Genomic DNA, 20,405 nt, shown 5'->3' with positions numbered 1-20,405 from the left:
ATTCTGGCTTTTCACCTGCTCTACTGTTAGATGTCAAATTCATGACATTTCGCCCCCAAATTTGGTAGGAGGGCATGGTCGCCCATTTCACGGCGGAAATGGCACCATCCTCTTGTCTTCTACCCCCTCTCTCCATATGCCAGAAAACATACCATGTCAACTCTGGATCATCAATCCAAAGGGCTCAGGGGGAGACACAGTTGAAATGAGTTTCATTTTAAAAGTATTAGTGTCATTTATTTTCTGAGTAGAGTTGAACTCTGCTTAGGAGTCCTTTTTCTTGTCTTTATTTAGCCCCCTGATTTACTCCATGAGCTTTCCAAATCTTACATTCTTCAACTCTTTCCAATTCAGTTATAGGATTTTGGTAGATGGCATATTTCCTACTTCAAAGAAAATTAAGTTTACCAGGCCTGAATTCCCTCAATTCCTCCTCCTGACTTAAAAAACAATCTCTAGCAGTTTACCTATATCCACAACCATTTTCTGTTTTCAAAATTCTGTGACTTTTTTAACTCACTTGATCTCTGTAGCATTTGACCCTGTTAACTACACACGCCTAGAAAAACCCCCTCCCCAGCATCTGACACCCTGCGTCTCTGTCTCTTCCTGATTTTCTTTACTGGCTCCTTCACTTAATAGCAACCCAAATCATTGTATGCTAAGACTGTGCCAGGCAGGGTTCTAAGTGTGTGTGTGTGTGTATTATACTATCTAATACAAAAACAATGAGTCAGGTACTATGACTATTCCTGCCTTACAAGGGAACAAACAGATGGGAAGTTCAGTAAATTCACCTAGGCCCACAGCTGGTAAAGTGGCAGAGCCAAGACGCACACCAGGAGAGTATGACGTCATGGTCTTCTACCGTAAGGAAAGAGCCTCAGCCTTGGTCTGTCTTCACACTACATACTCCTGGGCAATGTCATCCATTCCTGTGGTTTCAACTACTGTATATTCACTTTCACTTTTCACTTTCATGCATTGGAGAAGGAAATGGCAACCCACTCCAGTGTTCTTGCCTGGAGAATCCCAGGGACGGGGGAGCCTGGTGGGCTGCGGTCTCTGGGGTCGCACAGAGTCGCACACGACTGAAGTGACTTAGCAGCATATATATATAAAATCACTTCACAGGTTGCTAATATTATTTCCAAAATGGGATGAATTCCCAAATCTGTCTCCAACTCACAACTCTGCTAAGCTCCAGATCTGTATTTCCAACTGCATATAATTGGAATTACCTGCATATAAATTACCTCTTCCGAGACGTCCCACAGGCACCTAGCATGCAAATATGTCCAAAATGAACTCATTATCTGCCCTCCTCCCTCCTCCCCAACTGCTGCTGCTTCATCATCATCTTAGTGACACAAGTCAGAAACCTAGAAGTTAACTTTCCTCTTTCTCCCCAAAAACTGTCATTTCTGTCTCATCAATTTATACCCTCTTCTGTATTCCTTTTTTTAGCTGTCCACATCGCTGAATGATCTCTCATCTAGGTTTTTCACTCTAATTCATCTTCTGTAATCATTACAAATATTTGTAAACACAAACCTGACCACGTGGGCCCTCAGCTTGCTCACCCAGCGAAGCCCAGGCACTGAGGCTGGCATTCAAGCCCCTCCACACTGGCACCAGCACTGCCTCTCCCCACCCCGTCCTCTGGCCCAGCCTCCTGCACCTGTCCCTGTTCCGGAAACAGGACGTGCCCTCGGAGGTGCCCGTGTGTTTGCACTCCTCAATCCCGGGGCCCTTCTCTAGGTTCTGTCCTCCGGTCCACCTCAGAAGTCACTTCCTCTCTGCAGTCAGCCGTTTCCTCTTCGACTGTCACTATTCAAGGACATTGCTTTTTCCCCTTGTGTCATATTTTTAGAAGCAAGAAATGACAAGGATCCTCTAGTAAAGTTGCTTCTATAACAAGCATTAAAGTCACCTCGCAATACTCTGACAAAGACAGTAAGATCAAGAGAAGAGGTCTCTGGAGTTGTCAAAAATAATCCTATTTGAAGGTGTGTTTTAGAAATCAGAAATTTCCCCCTTTTGGCCTTATTCCAGATTTCCTAATGACTCCCTTGGTCTAAGGTGAAGCCAACTCTCAATTTTTCAAGAGGTATTTGTAGAATCTTTGAGCTTCCTCTTTCTCTCTCAGCCTTCTGCCGCTCACATTTGGGCCACTTCACAGCTTGCCAGCACCTTCCCAAAGAGTGGGAGGGAAATCACATCAATGGTGAAACGGAATCAGTCCTTTGAGATTTTATTAATGTTCTAGAATTTTTTGGTAATGATAAGCAAAATCTGGGGATCAGACACCAACTCCATTTATCCATGTTATCCTATGTCAAATCACTTCATTTCTTTAGGAGGCAGTGACAGAACTGTAGCATATTACCCATAGAGACACACATTCATCTGTTCTTTAAAAAAAAAAGAAAGAAACAAAGTGAAGCTAAGCCATGAAACCCAACGCAACAGACCCAGGTGCAAAAGTGAGACAGAAACGGCCGGAGCCCGCTCTCTGAGCTGCACCCTCTCATTCTGTCCAACCAGCTCAGCTCTTTACTCTGAATCTTCAACAAAGAGTTTCATTGACTTTACTCTTCATTTAAAGAATTTAGGTTCCAGGGAAGTAGATTTTCTGAAACCCCAGGGTAATCTAACAACTACACTCCACACAGAGTAGAATTAGTTTTCTAATTTTAATATAGTAAAAATTATTTTCACCCAAAAAGCATGTTGTTTGTGTCATTTTATAATTCAATCCAAAAATGAAAGATATAAGCAAAATAAAATATAGGGACTTCCATTTTCTGGAAAATACTTATTTAAGCTAAATTTGACCCAAAATGGAATGGAAAATGAGGATCACTGGGTTTTAAGCAGATTTATATTCCAGAGATTAAAGGCTTCCCTTTAAAAAAAAAGAAACTAGTAAGTTCTGCATCTCTTAATATAGTTCCCTTTTAAAAATGGAATTTATATAAATGTGTAGGTTAAATAATTAATTAAAAGAGGCATTAGACAATAACAAGCACTCTGAAAATCTAAGTTATTCTCTCAGGTTCCCTTGTATCAGATTAACATTAAGAACAGTGTTCTGGAAGAGGACAGTTTGGAGAAAAAATAATTAATTGGTTTTTCCTACCAATAGCTCTGGAGACAGACAGACTTCCATTCACCCTCCAGGCACCAAACCAGACTACACAACCTCCAAGGGCCTCAATCCGCTGCTTTTCATCCTGCAGCAATGCAACAGAAAGAAGCAAATTATTGGGTTCAAGATTTATTCAGCTACCTTAACAGTAAACAACAGATATAATATTCATCGGCTTCCCGGAAAGGGTTCTCTTTACTCTTCCTTTGAAAGGTGGGCTTGGTTGCTGAGATAATGGTGGTAATCATAATAATAACTGAAAAGTAATAACTAGAAAACTGCCTCTGGCACGTGCCCTAACGTAACAGAGCACACCTACCTCTCTGTCCGGTTTGTGTGGCTTCATCAGTTCAACAGCTTGGCCCTTCCGCACAAGCATAACCTGGGAATCACCCACCCAGGCCACGTGTAACATGTTGCCTCTGATAAAAGTCACCACTCCTGTGGTCCCACATCTTAAGCTCTGAAAGTAATATCAATAAAACAAGTCAGTAAAAATTAGCAGACATCAAATTCTCACTGAGAAGCAATTTATAGATAATACAGACTTTTCAGATGAAAGCAAAACTACCAATAACTTGATTTCACAAATAAAAGAGCAATTCCCATTTCTCAGTGCATTTTTACATGCTTGATGTATTTATATGTGCACACACACATATAGATTTTATCTGTGATATGCAAGGCAGAGACAATTATCAATTAACTTTATTTTATTTTTTTTTTTTTGACCATGCATGCAGCATGCAGGACCTTTCCTGACCAGGGATGGAAACTGTACCCCTGTGTTGGGAGTACAGAGTCCTAACCACTGGACCACCAGGGAAGTCCTCTATTCCATTTCATACACAGGGAAGAAAACTGGCGGGTTATGTGACTTGCCCAACGGCAGGTACAGATCAGTACTGAACTGAAATTTTTCCCTCCCGGTCCAGTGCTAAACCACAATATCAACCCTTAGAGTAAAGATCTCCGTATTCTGGTCTCTGTCTCGTTATTGACCTACTGTACGTTCAGGGCGAGAGTCCTAGCTTTACGAAATAGCGTACAAGCGTCTGGTGGGTACACAACAAGTGCCTCCATATGCTGGATATTAAAACAGGAGCCAAGAGAGAACATACATTCCCTGGAGTGCTAAGATGCTTCTACCTTTAAAAACAAAACCAAAATCTACAATAATTTTAGGGACCTTTGCTTTTGGAACATTGCATGAAAAAATAACACCAGCCTGGAATTTCATAGCTCAGTACCACTGTACTTAATGCTCTTGATACTACTATCCTAAAATGACATCTCCATTTCACATGAAAAAAAGAAGTGAAAGTTATAGTCACTCAGTCTTGTCTGACTCTGTGACCCCATGGACTGACCGTAGCCCACCAGGCTCCTCTGTCCATGGAATTCTCCAGGCAAGAATACTGGAGTGGGGAGCCATTCCTTTCTCCAAGGGATCTTCCTGCCCCAGGGATCCAACCCTGGTCTCCTCATTGCAGGCAGATTCTTTACCATCTGAGCCACCAGGGAAGCCCTCCATTTGACATGAGTCACCACCAAATAAGCATGACTTTTTGTTACTAAGGACTTGGCCTAAATTACACTTGATCTTAGCCAAAAGGCCGAGAAGCGATAAGGACTTGGCCTAAATTAGAACCAGTGCATCAAGGGTGGTAACAGGCCTCTCGCATCCAGTGAGAAAACAACTTCTCATTTTCCCTATACAGGGAAGGTTTGTTATAAATCCTCACCCACCAATAAAATGTCTTCCCACACAGAATGTTCAACACCTCAGCCCCTGGAACACATGATAAAGACACTTGAGTGCATATGCCCCAGAGGGAACAGGAGGCAGGGCCGCCGCGCAACAGGAATAGCTGCTGCTTTCTCCCCAGCAGTTAGCAGCACATGGAAGCATGAGGAGGAGCGAAGGAACTGCTGAGACGAACCTAAATTATTCAAGAGAACTGTTGGCAAGACCAAGAGACAGCTAGAATCACTGGCAAAGCAAACGAGGTGAACGTGGTCAGGAAGAAAGCCATGATTCTGAGGACACAGAAGGAAAGGGATACAACAGAGGATGAAGACGACAAGGGTCGATGATGACAGGCCAGCTCACAGGGTCAGGTCATGGCCTCAGTCCCAGTGAAGACAGCCGGCAGCTGGCCTCCCCCCGAGACTGGCCGAGTCTGAGGGCAACAACTGTGTTTTGTTTTCTAGCCCACCTCTATCTGCAGAGCCCAGTGGTTACTGTTGTTGGGTTTGTGTATTAGTCTAAACCTGGGGGGCAGGTGGGGACACAGAACACTGCCCTTGCTTAACAACTGAGCAGAGCTGAATTACTGCTTAGTCAATTCCAAGCCCCATGATTGCCCTATAGCGTAACAATGAAATCAAAGAAATGGATTAAAGGATTACCCTGTTCTGTCCAAGTCCATTTCAAAAAGAGTTAATGCTTACGTCACAGGGCAGGGGTCTTATTTTTCTGTGTGTATATAATTCTGCAATTGCTTTTTAAAATTAAAAAAAAATATTCTCTTTCTGTTGGTCCCTAGTTGGAAATGAGTATAAAGTCCTGTAGTTAATTATGTACCAATGCCCAGAATGATAATTAGATTAAAATCTTTACTTTTAGATCTTAATATAGCCCCTGTCATTCATTCAGAGTAAAACCTTAGGTCTGATTAACCTTAAGAAATTGGGACGTGAGCTCTGACTTTTCTTCCTGTTAAGAGAAAACCAGTTCAAGGAGCATCTAAGGATTCACTCTCTCCAGGCAAAAGTTTTCCTCAAGAGATACACAGCGAACACTGCCAACCCATTCAGAACCAAATGCATGGAGAAATCCCAGCTTCTGTTTCCTTTTTAGACCATTGTTTTAATCACCATATTCAGATTTTGTCAGCAAAAGTCTGCTTAGAGAGCTGGTCCTGGTGTGAAACTGACAGGCAATGGTGAATAAGATAAAACTCACCTGCCAAATCCAGCAGCCTCCTGGCTTTTTAGAAAATTATAGCTTGGAGATTCTCTACAGTACGTCATAGCACCCCACTAAATCTATCCCTAAAGAGGGAATTAGGCCTACAACAGAATCAAGAACGTAGTTTGGAAGAGAGCTTTAAATAATGTCTATCACAAAAGAGAAAATCCAAAACAGCCCTTTAGCCACAGAACAAGTGAGCTCAGCCAGCGTAGTGTGGCTGGCCTCCTGTGAAAGCAGCATACCTCCCTGGCGGCCTTCTGGACAAAGCGCTCATCGGTGACGCGGAAGGCTCGGCACAGGGCCTCGGCAGGGTCGTGGGGGAACGTCTCCTGGCGCACTAGGTTCACGTGCAGGTGGATGGAGGCGTAGATGGCAGCATCCACTCCCCCGTGGCCGTCAAACACGGCAAAGTAAGCTTGTTCTTCCTGGTCCTGTCCATGGAAACACAGACGCAGTTCAGGGAGTTAAGGTGTGGCGCGCCTCAGATGAGCCAGTCCCCTGCACGGCTGCCCATCCTCCTCCACCGCCTTGTCACCCGGATTATGAGACTGAATGTTTCCCTTCTCTGACGTGCCTGATCCATGGCTAAAATACCTGCAATATCAGGGCATCTGTGTTTACACACCAGAACACTGGAACACATCATGCCCAATTAGCTCAGGCTGAAGTGCCCTCTCTCACTGTGAAAGCTGTTGTCTTGTACCATGGAAACCACCCACATCCATTTGCTGCGAAGTTGCTGTTACAAGTTGTGAGGAGGGGGAGGAAAGAGAAGGGAGGGGGAGGAGTTGAGCAAAGGCTGTTCTGGATTGAAGATGTTTGTCAAAATGAAAATATTTAAATAATAAATTAGAAACTCAGGACAATAGGAAATAATTGGCCTTCCAAGCACAAGGCCAATTATGTTTGATTATTTAAAATACACAGATAATGAAAGCATACACATACTTCTAAACTGTAATATTGGCTTCATAAATCATTCATGATCACATTGTATTCTCACCATAAATAACGCAGTCTCTAAACAGGCTACACAAACTTGAACGTCAGATGTCTACATGCCCTGTAGCCTTGTCCCCTAATCAAGATGTCGCTTCACATTTCCCTGCCCACTCAGTGCTCGAAGCTGTAGAGCAAGTGCCAGAGGAGGGTCTTCCAAACCTGTGATTTACCTCGACACAGGACGCCTAATCACGAGATTACGTTTAACTCAGTAAGAACTCGTTTTTTCTTTCTCTTCAACTCCAGTGTTTAAATCTCAGCTCTGGCTCACTTAGACAAGATCTGTAACTCACTGAACTCTCACTGAGCCCTGTGATTCTTTTAGGCAACACTATGTAAGGATTTTCATTTGGAAGTTTTGACTTCTTTGGGCGCTTGCAGAGTTCAGCTGAGTCCAGACCCTGTCATTCAAAGTAAATAAAATATACCAAGTAAAGCAAGACATGAAAACAAGGCAAGTATTCATCAATAGGTGAGTGAATAAAGGAAATGTGTATACACACACACACACACACACACACACACACAACGGAATATTACTCATCCATAAAAAAGAATGAAATTCTGCCATTTGCAGCAATATGGATGGACCTAGAAAATACTATGCTTAGTGAAATGTGAAGAGGCAAATACTGTATGTAATCATTTATATTGGAATCTAAAAAATAAACCAAACAAATGTATATAACAAAATAGACACAGACTCACAGATATAGAGAACAAATTAGTGGTAACCAGTGGGGAGGGATGAGATAGGGATATGGGGAGAGAGATATAAACTACTATGTATAAAATAAATTAAGCAACAAAGATATATTATATAACACAGGGAATTATAGCCATTATCTTGTAGTAACTTCTAATGGAATATAATCTGTCCAAACACTGAATCACTGTGCTGTACACTTGAAACTAATATAGTATTGTAAATCAATTATATTTTAATTTTTAATAAATGGATAAATAGGTATGGTATGTATGTATACACACACAATGGAATAGTACTCAGCCACAAATAAGAATAAAATGTTGCCAACTGCAACAACGTGGGTAGACTTGGAGGGCATTATGCTTAGTAAAATGAGTCAGGGAAAGACAAACACTGTACTGTATATTATCACTTATGTGAGCAATCTAAAAGATAAAACAAATGAGTACTACAAAGCGAAAACAGGTTCACAGATCCAGAGAACAAACTACTGGTTACCAATGGGGAGAGGGAAGTGGGGAGAAGCAAGGTAAGGGTAGGGGATTAAGAGACACAAACAACTATGTATAAAGTACATAAACTACAAGGATATAGTATATAATGCAGGGAATACAGCCAATATTTTATAATAACTTTAAATGAGCTTTAATCTATAAAAATTTCAAATCACTATGTTGTATACCTAAAACTAATACTATAAATCAACATATCTCAACAAACATTTTTATTTAAAAAAATGACAGTAAATTAAAAAATATATATTTATCTAGTTGGCTACCCCAGGTATTAGCTGCGGCACACAGGATCTTTGATCTTCATTGCAGCACGTAGGATCTTTAGTTGAGGGGTTTGGACTCCTAGTTGTAGCACGTGGGGTCCAGTTCCCAAACCCAGGCCCCCTGCTTTCGAAGCGAGGTGTCTTAGCCACTGGACCAGCAGGAAAGTCCCCAACAGCAGTAATTTTTTAAAATGTACTCATTTATAAACAGCTCAATTGGCAGGGTAAGGGTAAAATTTAAAATAGCATATGTAAGCAGTTTTTAAATGATTAGTGAGCTGATATGGGATCATCACAAAGAAGAAGGGAGCGATAATAGTTTCATGTGGGCATGAAAATATACTTTAAACAACATGAGATTGGTAAAGAGATTCTTAAACAATATAACATCAGAAGAAACAAAGGAGCCAACAGGATCTCTTCTTTAAAAAAAAAAATACTGGTATCTTCCCTGTTATAAAGATAATGGGTCTATGGAAGAAACCTAAATGTCCATCGACAGATGAACAGATAAAGATGTGGCAGGGGGAGTGCGCGTGTGTGGTGGAGTACTACTTAGCCATAAGAGAAGTGAAATGACGTAATTTGCAGCAACAATGATGGACCTAGAGATTATCATATTAAGACAAGTAAGTCAGAAACACCAACACAGTATGCTAACACATATGTATGGAATTTAGAAAGATGGTAACAATAACCCGGTGTACGAGACAGCAAAAGAGACACTGATGTATAGAACAGTCTTATGGACTCTGTGGGAGAGGGAGAGGGAAAGGGTGGGGAGATTTGGGAGAATGGCACTGCAACATGTATAATATCATGTATGAAACGAGTTGCCAGTCCAGGTTCGATGCACAATACTGAATGCTTGGGGCTGGTGCACTGGGATGACCCAGAGGGATGGTATGGGGAGGGAGGAGGGAGGAGGCTTCAGGATGGGGAGCACATGTATACCTGTGGCGATTCATTTCGATATTTGGCAAAACTAATACAATACTGTAAAGTTTAAAAATAAAATAAAATTAAAAAAAAATCAACATTCAAAAAAAAAATTTGTATACAAAGTAAAAAAAAAAGAGACAAATACCATGTAGTGTCACTTATATGCAGAATCTAAAATGTGACACGAATGAACTTATTTACAAACAGAAAACATCTCACAGACACAGAAAACGAATTTGTGGTTACCAAAGGTGTGGGAGAAGAGTGAATTAGGAGTCTGGGATTAGCAAATACAAACCGTAAACTGTAATATATAAAACTGATAAACAACAAAGTCCTGCTGTATAGCACAGGGAACTATATTCAACATTCTATAATAAACCACAATGCAAAAATCTGAAAAATAATATAAATATATATTCTTCAGGATAGTTATATATATATAAATAAATGAATCGCCTTGCTGTAGGCCAGAAACTAACACAACATTGTAAATCGACTATCTTTCAATTAGATAATGTATGTTTATTTGGACTAATAAAGAAGTGTATGCTGTTGTTCAGTCACCCAGTCACGTCTGACTCTGTGACCCCATGGACTACAGCACACCAGGCCTCCCTGTCCCTCAACATCTCCCAAAGTTTGCCCAAGGTCACGTCCATTGCTCAAGGTCATGTCCACTGCATGGGTGATGCCATCCAGCCATCTCATCCTCTGATGCCCTCTTCTCCTTCTGCCCTCAATCTTTCCCAGCATCAGGCACTTTAAGTGTATAGATGGAAATAAATACATCTAATACAACCATCCACAGATAACCAGTCTTTTTTCTATACATATAAATTTAATAAAATAAAATTAGAATCATAATGTACATAAATTTTTTACCTTGCTTTTTGTCACTTACCGTATCACTAGCATTTCCCCCATGTCATTAAGTATTACTCAAAGACATTATTTTAAATGGATATGTACTATTCATCTTACAAGCATATCATAGCTATCATTTCCTATATAAGACTTAGATCATTTCCGATTTTTTATTACTGATAATGTTGTGTAAAACATTTATGACAAACAAAATATGTAAGCATCTTCTGCTTCCTTATAATATAAAATCAAAACTGAAATTATCAAAGCATGTGAAAATTTATACAGTTCTAAATACATGTTGCCCAATTGCCCTCAAAGTCTGTTTCCTTATAGCCAAGAGCTCCTTGCTGAGTTAGGCCTTTGGGTTGATTTTTGAGGCAAAATGAAAACCAACCGGGTTAACTACGAGTAATGATGCCCTCGAACCTGAGTACAATCTTCAAGGGTGCAGTGATTTAAGGACTGTTCATCACATTATGGCCTTTAGGCGTTATATTTGCATGGGCGTGGTATCAGCTGATCTGTACTGTAAAATAAGCACCAGTCACCAGCCCACCGTCACTGCTTGACAGTCAGCTAAAATTTAACTTTAGCTGCTAAGGAAACAGTGTGCTTTGTATAAATCCCTACACTGTAATTTTAAAGTTATGGACTTGAGTGAAGAGGCAAGTGACAGGCACAGGAAACAAACCTACCTCTGTTTGCATTAACATAATAGAAAAAGAAGAGGAAGATAACAAGAAAATGGTTATTAAGCTGACAAGGCTCATATGATCCAATTTGTCAGTCACAGAGATTCAGGAAAAGTAATTCCGGCTACTTTCCTATCTCAGAAACCAAGATTTTAAAAACAGTCACATGAAATCAGAACACTATCTTAGTTTCAAATTCATTCTTTGAAGTTTGTATTTTGTGTTGCTTCAGCAAAATAGTAATGTGGGAACTCAATAGACAATGTTTGATTATACTATAGAAATAGCTTCCTTTAAAAAACAGCTTTATTGAGATGTAACAGTTTTCTTTTTGGTTTGTATGTTTATAGAATGTCTTTGGAAGGTTACACAAGGGCTGGTAATTTGCCTCCACAGAAGGGATCTGAAGTGTCTGAGAGACAAGGATGAGACTGGGGTTTTTATTTTCCAATTCTAACCATGTGAATGCAATACCTGTTTAAAAAGCATGAAATAAATATCCTGTTCCTTGTAATGGAAGAAGCAAGTCGGCGCCACTTTGCCCTGAGTCCTATCCCAAGCCATCAGAGATGTGATTACAGTTTATTACAGCTTCTCTTATTAGAAAACAGGTCTGTGACGGGGTTTTAGTTTTCAAATTTCGTGACACTTCAGAAGTGCCTTTTACCTCTAGGTTGAAGAGCATGTTAAAGTCCGGGATGCAGACATGCTTGTCCTCCATTTTCCTCCGCATGTTTTTGATGGCATGGATTGATGTCTCATAATAAAGCTGGGGTCTCCTGCGGAGAGGGAAGTCTTTCACCCAGCTGCAGCAAATCTCGTGTAGTTTGCTGAAGACAGAACGGGCCAATTTCACTGTCTCAATCTCTGTGAAAGAAACAGAAACCCCCGATGAAGCGCCTGGTAAAACTGCTTTTCACTCGCCTGCCTAGGAGAGACAGAAGTAGGTCACCTTAGTCAAGTTCCTCCTTAGGAGAAGAAATCCTTCCTTCTCAAGAGAAATGAAACGTTGCTTCTGAAGAGAGAAAATGACAACCTGTCTGATAGAAAATCATCAGCCAGCAGCTGCCACTAAGACACCCTTATGTCATGAGGAGAAAACCTCTGAGCAGGGCTGGATCTATTCCTAGGCTGGAGTCCTTCCAGCCTGTGAGGTGCTCTGGCCATGCCATCTACTTCTGAGTACTTTTGTTTGGCTGCCAAGGTTATCATCTGGAGACCCACGCCCCCTGTGCATAGGAAACGACTGAAATATGAACAACGATTATCCAACGAATTAGAATATGAAAGGCTTATGAAAATATTGTTTATTTACAAAGTACAGGAATAAGAAGGGTTTACTTTGACTACTGTTTATCTTAGTCTCTTTCTTTCCTCATCTCTTCCTTTATCTTACTCTAGTTTCCTTTCTTTCCTGTAACTGATCATAATTCAGAGTTGAACTATACATTTTTTTGTTATTTGATGTATTTTTTAATTAAAGTTTTGGGCAGTAGCTTATACAGTTTTACCAAAAGGTTAACAAATGAATCTTAAAAGTTCGATATTTCCCTAAGGAAAATGTACTTTACATTCGTCTATGTGTGTAACCCTAGACTGAACAAAGCAGACGCCAACAGAGGATTCTTCACCCTAGACTACTGAGTCTCCTACTTGGCCCATTCAGTGGAGTAGACTAGTTCACTTCTGAGTCTCCCTGCGTCCCTCAGTGGATGGACAGATGTGTAAGCTTTCAAGGAACACTGACGAGTACTCAGGAGACTGTATCTCACATCATCTCCACTTAAGCTGTCCTCTACTCAAGTTGCAGCAGTTGAAATAACCAAGGGAAGATTAGGTTTTCCCAGGCCAGTATTTTAGAAGCTCCCTCTATATCCCAGTGAAGTCAAGTGAAAGTCACTCAGCTGTGTCCAACTCTTTGCGACCCCATGGACTGTGGCCCACCAGGCTCCTCTGTCCATGGGATTCTCCAGGCAAGAGTACTGGAGTGGGTTGCCATTCCCTTCTCCAGGGGACCTTCCCAACCCAGGGAATTGAACCTGTGTCTCCTGTATTGCAGGCAGATTCTTTACTGTCTGAGCCACTAGTAATTTAGAATTCTCAAAACAACTCTTTTTCACTTTACTAAGTCAGATACAGCTTGACAGGCTGAGAAGATGTGTACCAGATGGGCAATGGTTGCACACGCCTCTTCGGATCTAGAGCACAAATCTCAAAGAAGAGAGACTGTGTGTTCTAGAATGGCCTGGGAACTGAGATTCCCTTTTTTTTTTTTTCCCTCATTCTTTACCCTGCTGCTGCCTTAATCTGTAACTTTACCTGTTTTCTTATTCAAAATTCTTTTTTAAATGACTGTATTCAGAAAGCTGGTCTCAAGGTTTTTGCTGCTTTTATTTTCCTCACTGACACAGTACAGGGTGGCAAACCATGTATGTGACTTTGTCCCCTTTGCCATTTTTATATAACTGAAAATCAAGAGTACATTTGGAAGAGAAAAAAAGTTCAAAGAGCAAAAGAGGTGTGTATAAGAGGGAAAAACTGAGGCCAGTAGACAACCTAACATTTTGATTATTTTTAGCAACTCCAATCTTTTTGTTTGTTTAAAACACCAGTTGCCAGAGACTGTCTCTTTCAGCCAGCAATTACCTATTTCTATCACTTTCAACCCTTCTGGTCTCTGCAACAATATATTGCCCCAAATCTAGACTGTTTATTTAGGACTGCATTTGACTCAAACACAAGGGAAGATTGCAAAATAATACGTGAGTTCAGAAACTTTCAGGGAGCATGGGGTGAGATGAAACAAATGACTGATATTAATTATCAGGATAGTTTCCAGATTCTAAGATAATAATATAAAACATATCATATTTTGGTTTATTACTTTTTATCTTACTATATAGACCTCTACTGTCCAACAGAGTAGCTTACTAGCTACATGTGGCTAGTTAACTTTAATTAAAATGACATAAAATTTAAAACTCAGTTTTTGGTCACATTAGGTATATTTCAAGTACTCAGCAACTATATATAGCCAGTGGCTACCACACTGGACAACATGCAGATAGAGAACATTTCCATCATGTCTACTGCACAGCCCTGGTGTAGACAGATTAAACTGGTCAAGGGAAACAATACAGCTTCCTCTATTATTTAGTAACCTGCTAGATCTGTCTTTGTTCACGCCATCTACTACAACTCTTATCACATTTTTAAACAAAAGATAACATTTACTGAGTATCTGCTACATTCTATGTCTCTGGAACATTTCACTAACAGGTAATACCACTCTCAATCCCAGGTCTATCTGACTCACACCATGCTCTACTTTTCCCAGGTTAGATTGCACATGGACACTGTATTTTAACTGTCCTTGATTAGTCATAGTATAGTACCTAGCAGATAGCAGAAGCTCTAAAGATGTTGACTAAATAAATGAATATGCAAACTTATAAAATTAAATAACCACTAATAAAGTGTTTGTATGCTTCTTGGTTGGTAATTCTGCTTCCTTGATCTCTCCAACTGTTTCTGCAATGATGCCATTCTTTAAAAATTACTGTAATTCTAAACCATGCTTTAATATAAGGAGGACTGGCTTTTCTATTATTATTAACTTTAGAGGTGGCACCTGGGTAGTTCAATGTGTTCATTCTTCCAGAGGAAGTACTTTGCCAAGTTTGTGGGGGAAATATGTTGCCCTTATGTTTGGGATCACACTGAATTTACGGAGTTATGTGGAAAAAATTGACTTCTTTTTCATATTAAGTCTTATTCAGGAACAAGTTATACTGTTTCACTAATTGAAATCCACATATGTCCTATTTCTTACTGAATTTATTCCTAGTTATTTTATTTGCTATTTTGAGTCAGAATTTTGTTTTAATGTGTTACTTGGCACCTAGCAAACATTCCTCTTTCTCCCAGGAATACTTTCTTTTCTACTCTCAGTCCATGTGTCTAGGGGTAAAATGTGATTCGGGTCTAACCATTTAGAGACCACATTTCTCTGGCCATAGTTATTGGTTCAGGAAAGGGAAATAACCCAAGATGGACTGATTAGAGTGAGTCCTGTGCCTCATGTAAGAGCAACTGAGTAAAGTTACTCTTAGTTTCCTGCTTGATTTGAACCTGGGCAGATGAAGATCTGATGTTCCTAGCAGTGGTTTTGCCATCCCATGGAGCCTGAAAATAAAATCCAAAGGAGAGAGTAGAGCTGAGAGCTGGAGAAATGCCGGGTCTTATGACATCATGTGAAGCCTTGAATCTAGTTGTGTAGCCCTTATCTTGAAGGATAGCCAATGAATTGTTTTGCTGAAGCCAGTGGTTACTTGCAACTAAAAAATTCTTGAGTATATACTCTAAACATGCATACTAGGTTTTTGGTTTAAGCCAAATTTTGTCCTACAATGTCCAGTGCTATTTTATTAACTATATTTTAAAAATTAGAAATAAATATTAAATTTTACCAAATGCTTCCTTAGAGATTATTCTGTTTTTTCCTTTTCACCTATTAATATAAAAATTATGCTAATAAATGTCCCAATATTTTTTTTTCACTGCTGTTTCCTCAGCAGCATAGTGCTAAGCTATAGTAGGCCCTCAATAAAATACTCATCAAATTGTTGTACTAAGTATACAAACATTTCACTTAAGATTTTTCACAATGATTAAGACTCATCTCTCATTTCTTGGTTCTGTCTCAGCCAAGTTTAAGTATGACTGTTATGCTATGCAAATTTTCCTCTTTCCTCATATAACTGGATAATTTATTTAAAAAAGCAATGGAATTATTGTCTTTGATTGTTTGAAAACATTCACCTATAGAATCATCTACTCTTTTTGTCCTTTTTGCCAATCTTCTCAATCTCTTTCTGCTTAAAGCTTTATTAATTTGTATATTTCTAGATAATACCCAGGTTTTCAAATTTATTAATATAAAATTTTCATAATTCTTTTAATATCCTCTATATTAGTGATCATTTTCACCTTCTTATTTTTAATTTTTACATTAGGATATTTTACATTGATTTTAGGTTGTCCGGACAGGAGTTATATCTGTCAACAGAAATGCAAGGTTATTTAACAAATATTCTGTTAGGGATGGCATAAACATAAAAAGAACTTTAAGGTAAAGTTTCTTTAAGTCTGTTTTTGGAAACACCTAGGAGGAGAGTCACACGGCATTTTGGTGGGGACTTCCGTGCCTTTAAGGCAATGACAGCAGGCATTACTCAATATGTTCATTCCCACTCTGCGGTACGGATAAACACAATATGCCCTGTAGAGATTCTCCACTTAGTGATTTGGGTTAAACAGATTAAGGACATGCAAATAGTCTGGAACTATAATAGACCATTCTGAATCACAGCAGTGGCATGGAGACATTACTGGGTAATCTCTTGGAAAAATATAAAATCAGGATGACTAATGGTATCCACTAGAAGAAAATCCCTTCCTTTCACATTTGCTATCTTACAGGGGTTCAGAAAATTCTTCCAACCTAGGTACGTAGGGCAACACTTCAGTCTTAAGTATTCTCCTTGTATAGGAAGTGGTGTAAGAACATCAGTATATAAATAATTGATGCTTAAAATGGAAAAATAAAATCAAATAAAAAAGGATGCAAAAAAGAGAAAATTGTTCAAGGTAGCAGTCCACCCCCTCACAGCTGTAAATTACTCATCAGTCGTTAATGTCAGTGTACTGATCTGGAGCTGAGTCAGCCATCACCCTGGCTGCAGTGAAGCAGAATTTAATCTCCCTCATCTTTTCATTACAGGGCTTTTACTTCATGCATCAGTACGAGAGGAAAGACCAATGCTTTGCAGCAGGAATTCCATCCAGCTTGACTCTGGAAAAATTTGGTTCCAAGTGAATCAATTACTCTCAGTAAAAACAAGAGGAATTCCTTCCTTGCCAATTTTCTACCAAAAATTCTCTAGAGAGATGAAGGAAGAACAGGAATGTTTATTTTTATATCTGCCTCACATTCTCTGGAATCTAGCTGCCCTAATTCATTAATATATGTTTTGCTCCCTCTGTCCCATGTTTAAAGGCAAATGCTTAAAATAGAACAAATAGAATGAAATATTAAAATTCCTAATGCCCTAGTTTTTACAAAAATTGGTATTTTTAATATGTTAAATATGTATAAGCCTAATACATTAATAAACATACCTTCATTAATAAACATTCTCATAATTTAACTGAAAAAAAGATGCCCATGCAATTAAATCACATAATTGTCATAAAGAGCTCTATTTATTGGTAGATGTAAAAAAATTGTAAATAATTTTCTTTACGTATTTATTTTCTCTCTGGCCCTGCTGGGCCCCCTCGCTGCACGGGCTCTCCTCTAGCTGTGGCGAGCAGGGCTGCTCTCTAGTTGTGGTGCACGGGCTGCTCGCTGGGCTGGCTTCTCCTGTTTTGAAGCCACCAGAGAAGCCCGGCAGACATAAAATTTAATAGGATTAATGAGAAGTTTTGTAACAACCGATCTCCTGAATTTGTATATCTGAGTTTTTTAGATGAATTAAAACTTTAAAGTATGTTTTTCTCAAACTACCCTTCCCTTCACTTATTCATCTTTTCTGTTGTGTCTTCACATTTCTCCCTTCTGTTCATTTACCTAGATATTATTTATGATAACATATTGTTATCATAATCTCCTGCTCCGGTTACCTGCACATGGCTTCAAAATATGCCTGTATTTTCCCTTTCTACTTTTACTGATTAGTTTGAAAAAACATGTTTCTGAAGTTTTTCTCTTGCTACCACTATAAAATATCAACCAGTGGGTAAACATAATTAGATACAGTATTCTGTAGATAATTTATGTGGATTGTTCAACAGAAAATTTTAATATTTTAAAACAAATATTGTAGAAAGGTACTTGCCCACAGTCCCTTCTGTGCCATCTGTCTCCTTTGGGATATAATGTGCAGAAAGATCACTCTGAAGGACTTCGTCTGATGTGGCTCTGGCTAGAGCGGCAGCCAAAAAGGAAGGGCAGTTACTGAAAGAAAACAATAAACGGCTATTCAGCAAGAATTAGAAACATCCCATCTAAAATTACTACTAATTACTTTATTATTAACATATTGTTTCAAAACAAAATTATACCTTTAAACAACAATCAATGCACATTTCTTGAGAAGATATCATATGCTATGCACTTTGCCAAGGCACTGGGTATATACTGGTGAATTAACACAGACATGGCCCCTGACCTGGTGGGGCTTACGATCTGGTTAGGGAGACAGATGACGACTAAGTAAACAAATAGGATATAATTTTGAGTTGGGATAACCTTTATAAGGGAAACAAATAGGATAGAGTGCATTAAAGAGAAGTATCTACTTAGAATAGTCAGGAATGCCTTGCCTTAAAGGATGAGAAAGACTCGGTTATATGGGGGTGGGACTTGGGGACAGTATTCCAGGCAGAGAAAGCAGCACGTGTGCAGACCCTTTCAGAGAGCAAGGTATGTCTGAGGAACCGGAAGAAGCCCAGAAAGATGAAGTATAGCAGGTAAGGGGGAGAGTGATGAGGAGTAAGGTCAGAGGAGCGGAACAGGCCAGTTATATGGATCTCTTGGATGGTAAGGAATTTGGATTTTACTTGAAGTGCAGGGGGAAGTCACTGATGATTGTAAGCAAGAGAGGGTCATAATCAGATATGTTAAATAAAATACGTTGCCTGCTGTCAAAGGGAACTGGCAGGGAGCACGAATGAAGGAGAGCGATCAATAAGGAGATTGTTGTAATCCAGATGAGATTCTTTAAAAAGTGATTGTATTTTAGAGAAAGAAAATATAGAATGTGATTATTATTGTATGCAGAGGTGAGAGAGAGAGAAAAGAATCAGCCTGAGTTTTAGGTTTTGGCCTGTGCCACGAGGTAAATGGTGGCATCATTCACCTAGATGGAGAAAACAGGAAAAGACAGATATGTGGAGGAAAAGGTTAAAGGAGAAAATGAGAATTCATTTTAGCCATGTTAACTTGGAAAAAATTTCTGCAATATCCTAGTGAAGGTGTCAAATGGTTAACTATATATTTTAGTGTGGAGCTAAGAGATGTAAGGAAATTTGGAAGTCATGAATGTACGAATGGTATTTAAAACTAGAGAGATAAAGGGGAATTCTCTGGTGATCCAGTAGTTAGTACTCCACACTTCCACTGCAGGGGGCAGAGGTTCCTTTCCTGGGTGGGGAACTAAAGATCTCACCAGCTGTGCAGTGTAGCTTAAAAAAAAAAAATTCAACTATGGAAATAGAATAGGTCACATAGAGAAAACAAAAAGAGAGAAGTGCTATGGACCAGTGACTTCTGTGTGCCTCTGTTTCCCCCCTTTGGAAATAGTAAGTACCTCCCCAATATACCCACTGTATGTTGGGTAGTGGCAGGGAAGGGGTAGATAATATGCCTCTACAGTCCCTAAGTATCCAAATCAAATGGAACTATACTCAGGGAGCTGTCATCAAGAAATTATACCCAAGGAATCTCATCTGGACCTGACTTCACTGAGATTCTGAACCTCAAGCCTGAGTCTGATGCCATTAAGGGATGAAATTTTGGGAGACTCTGAGGGGAGGGGTGAAGGTTTTTTGCATGTGGTAGGGATACGAATTGTGTGGCCAGAACAGACTGGCAAATTGTTTTTCTAAAAGAGATCACAGCAGTATTTCTGGTGCTACGTGCTCTTTAAGAACCTTACCATTATACATGAAAGTGAATGAGCCTTTGATGAAAAAAAGAAGTGGCCAAAGTGATGCCGTGTGGCTTCTGAGGTTTGGTCATTAAAGGCTGCATGACTTTCCCCTGGCTTTCTCGTCTCTCTTCCTTCACTTTCTCCTTTTCCTCCCCCTCCTCCTTCCCTTCCCCCTGGGACACAGACAGGTTCATGTGGGTGTTAGCTGAGGCTTCCAGTCAAGAGCTATTATTATCAATTGCTTGACATGGTAACAGCACAGACCTTCAGAAGATACCAGTACCAGCCTGAATCTTCCAGCCGAGGGCCCAGACATTATGGAACAGAGAAAGCTGACCCTGCTTTGTCCAGTCTTATGCTCAAAGAAACTATGAGTATAATTAATGACTGTTTCATGATGCTAATTTCTGTGCTAATTTGTTACATGGCCATAATAACTGAAAACCCAACATTTAGAAGCTTATTGGAAGATAAGGAACCTATAAACACTGAAAAGAAATAGCAAGATAAGTAAAAGGCAAACCAAAGGAGTAGAATATCTGAGTGAAGGAATTGTCAATTCCATCAATA

The 20,405-nt window shown here is 39.6% G+C and overlaps 1 protein-coding gene across 1 annotated transcript in view; it reads right to left on the bottom strand.

The window, feature by feature from the left end:
* The window catches only part of PPM1E (protein phosphatase, Mg2+/Mn2+ dependent 1E), a 219,996-nt gene that overhangs the window by 6,401 nt on the left and 193,190 nt on the right, over nucleotides 1-20,405 (bottom strand). The window contains exons 2-6 of the mRNA XM_027518469.1: nucleotides 18,021-18,139; nucleotides 11,789-11,988; nucleotides 6,371-6,559; nucleotides 3,471-3,614; nucleotides 3,143-3,236 (exon numbers count right to left, since the gene is read on the bottom strand). Of these exons, the coding sequence (XP_027374270.1) occupies nucleotides 3,143-3,236; nucleotides 3,471-3,614; nucleotides 6,371-6,559; nucleotides 11,789-11,988; nucleotides 18,021-18,139 (746 nt within the window). The remainder of the gene's footprint in view (nucleotides 1-3,142; nucleotides 3,237-3,470; nucleotides 3,615-6,370; nucleotides 6,560-11,788; nucleotides 11,989-18,020; nucleotides 18,140-20,405) is intronic.

Source organism: Bos indicus x Bos taurus, chromosome 19, assembly GCF_003369695.1.
Source record: "Bos indicus x Bos taurus breed Angus x Brahman F1 hybrid chromosome 19, Bos_hybrid_MaternalHap_v2.0, whole genome shotgun sequence".
Lineage (NCBI taxonomy): Eukaryota > Metazoa > Chordata > Mammalia > Artiodactyla > Bovidae > Bos > Bos indicus x Bos taurus.
This window is presented reverse-complemented; position numbering and strand designations above follow the sequence as displayed.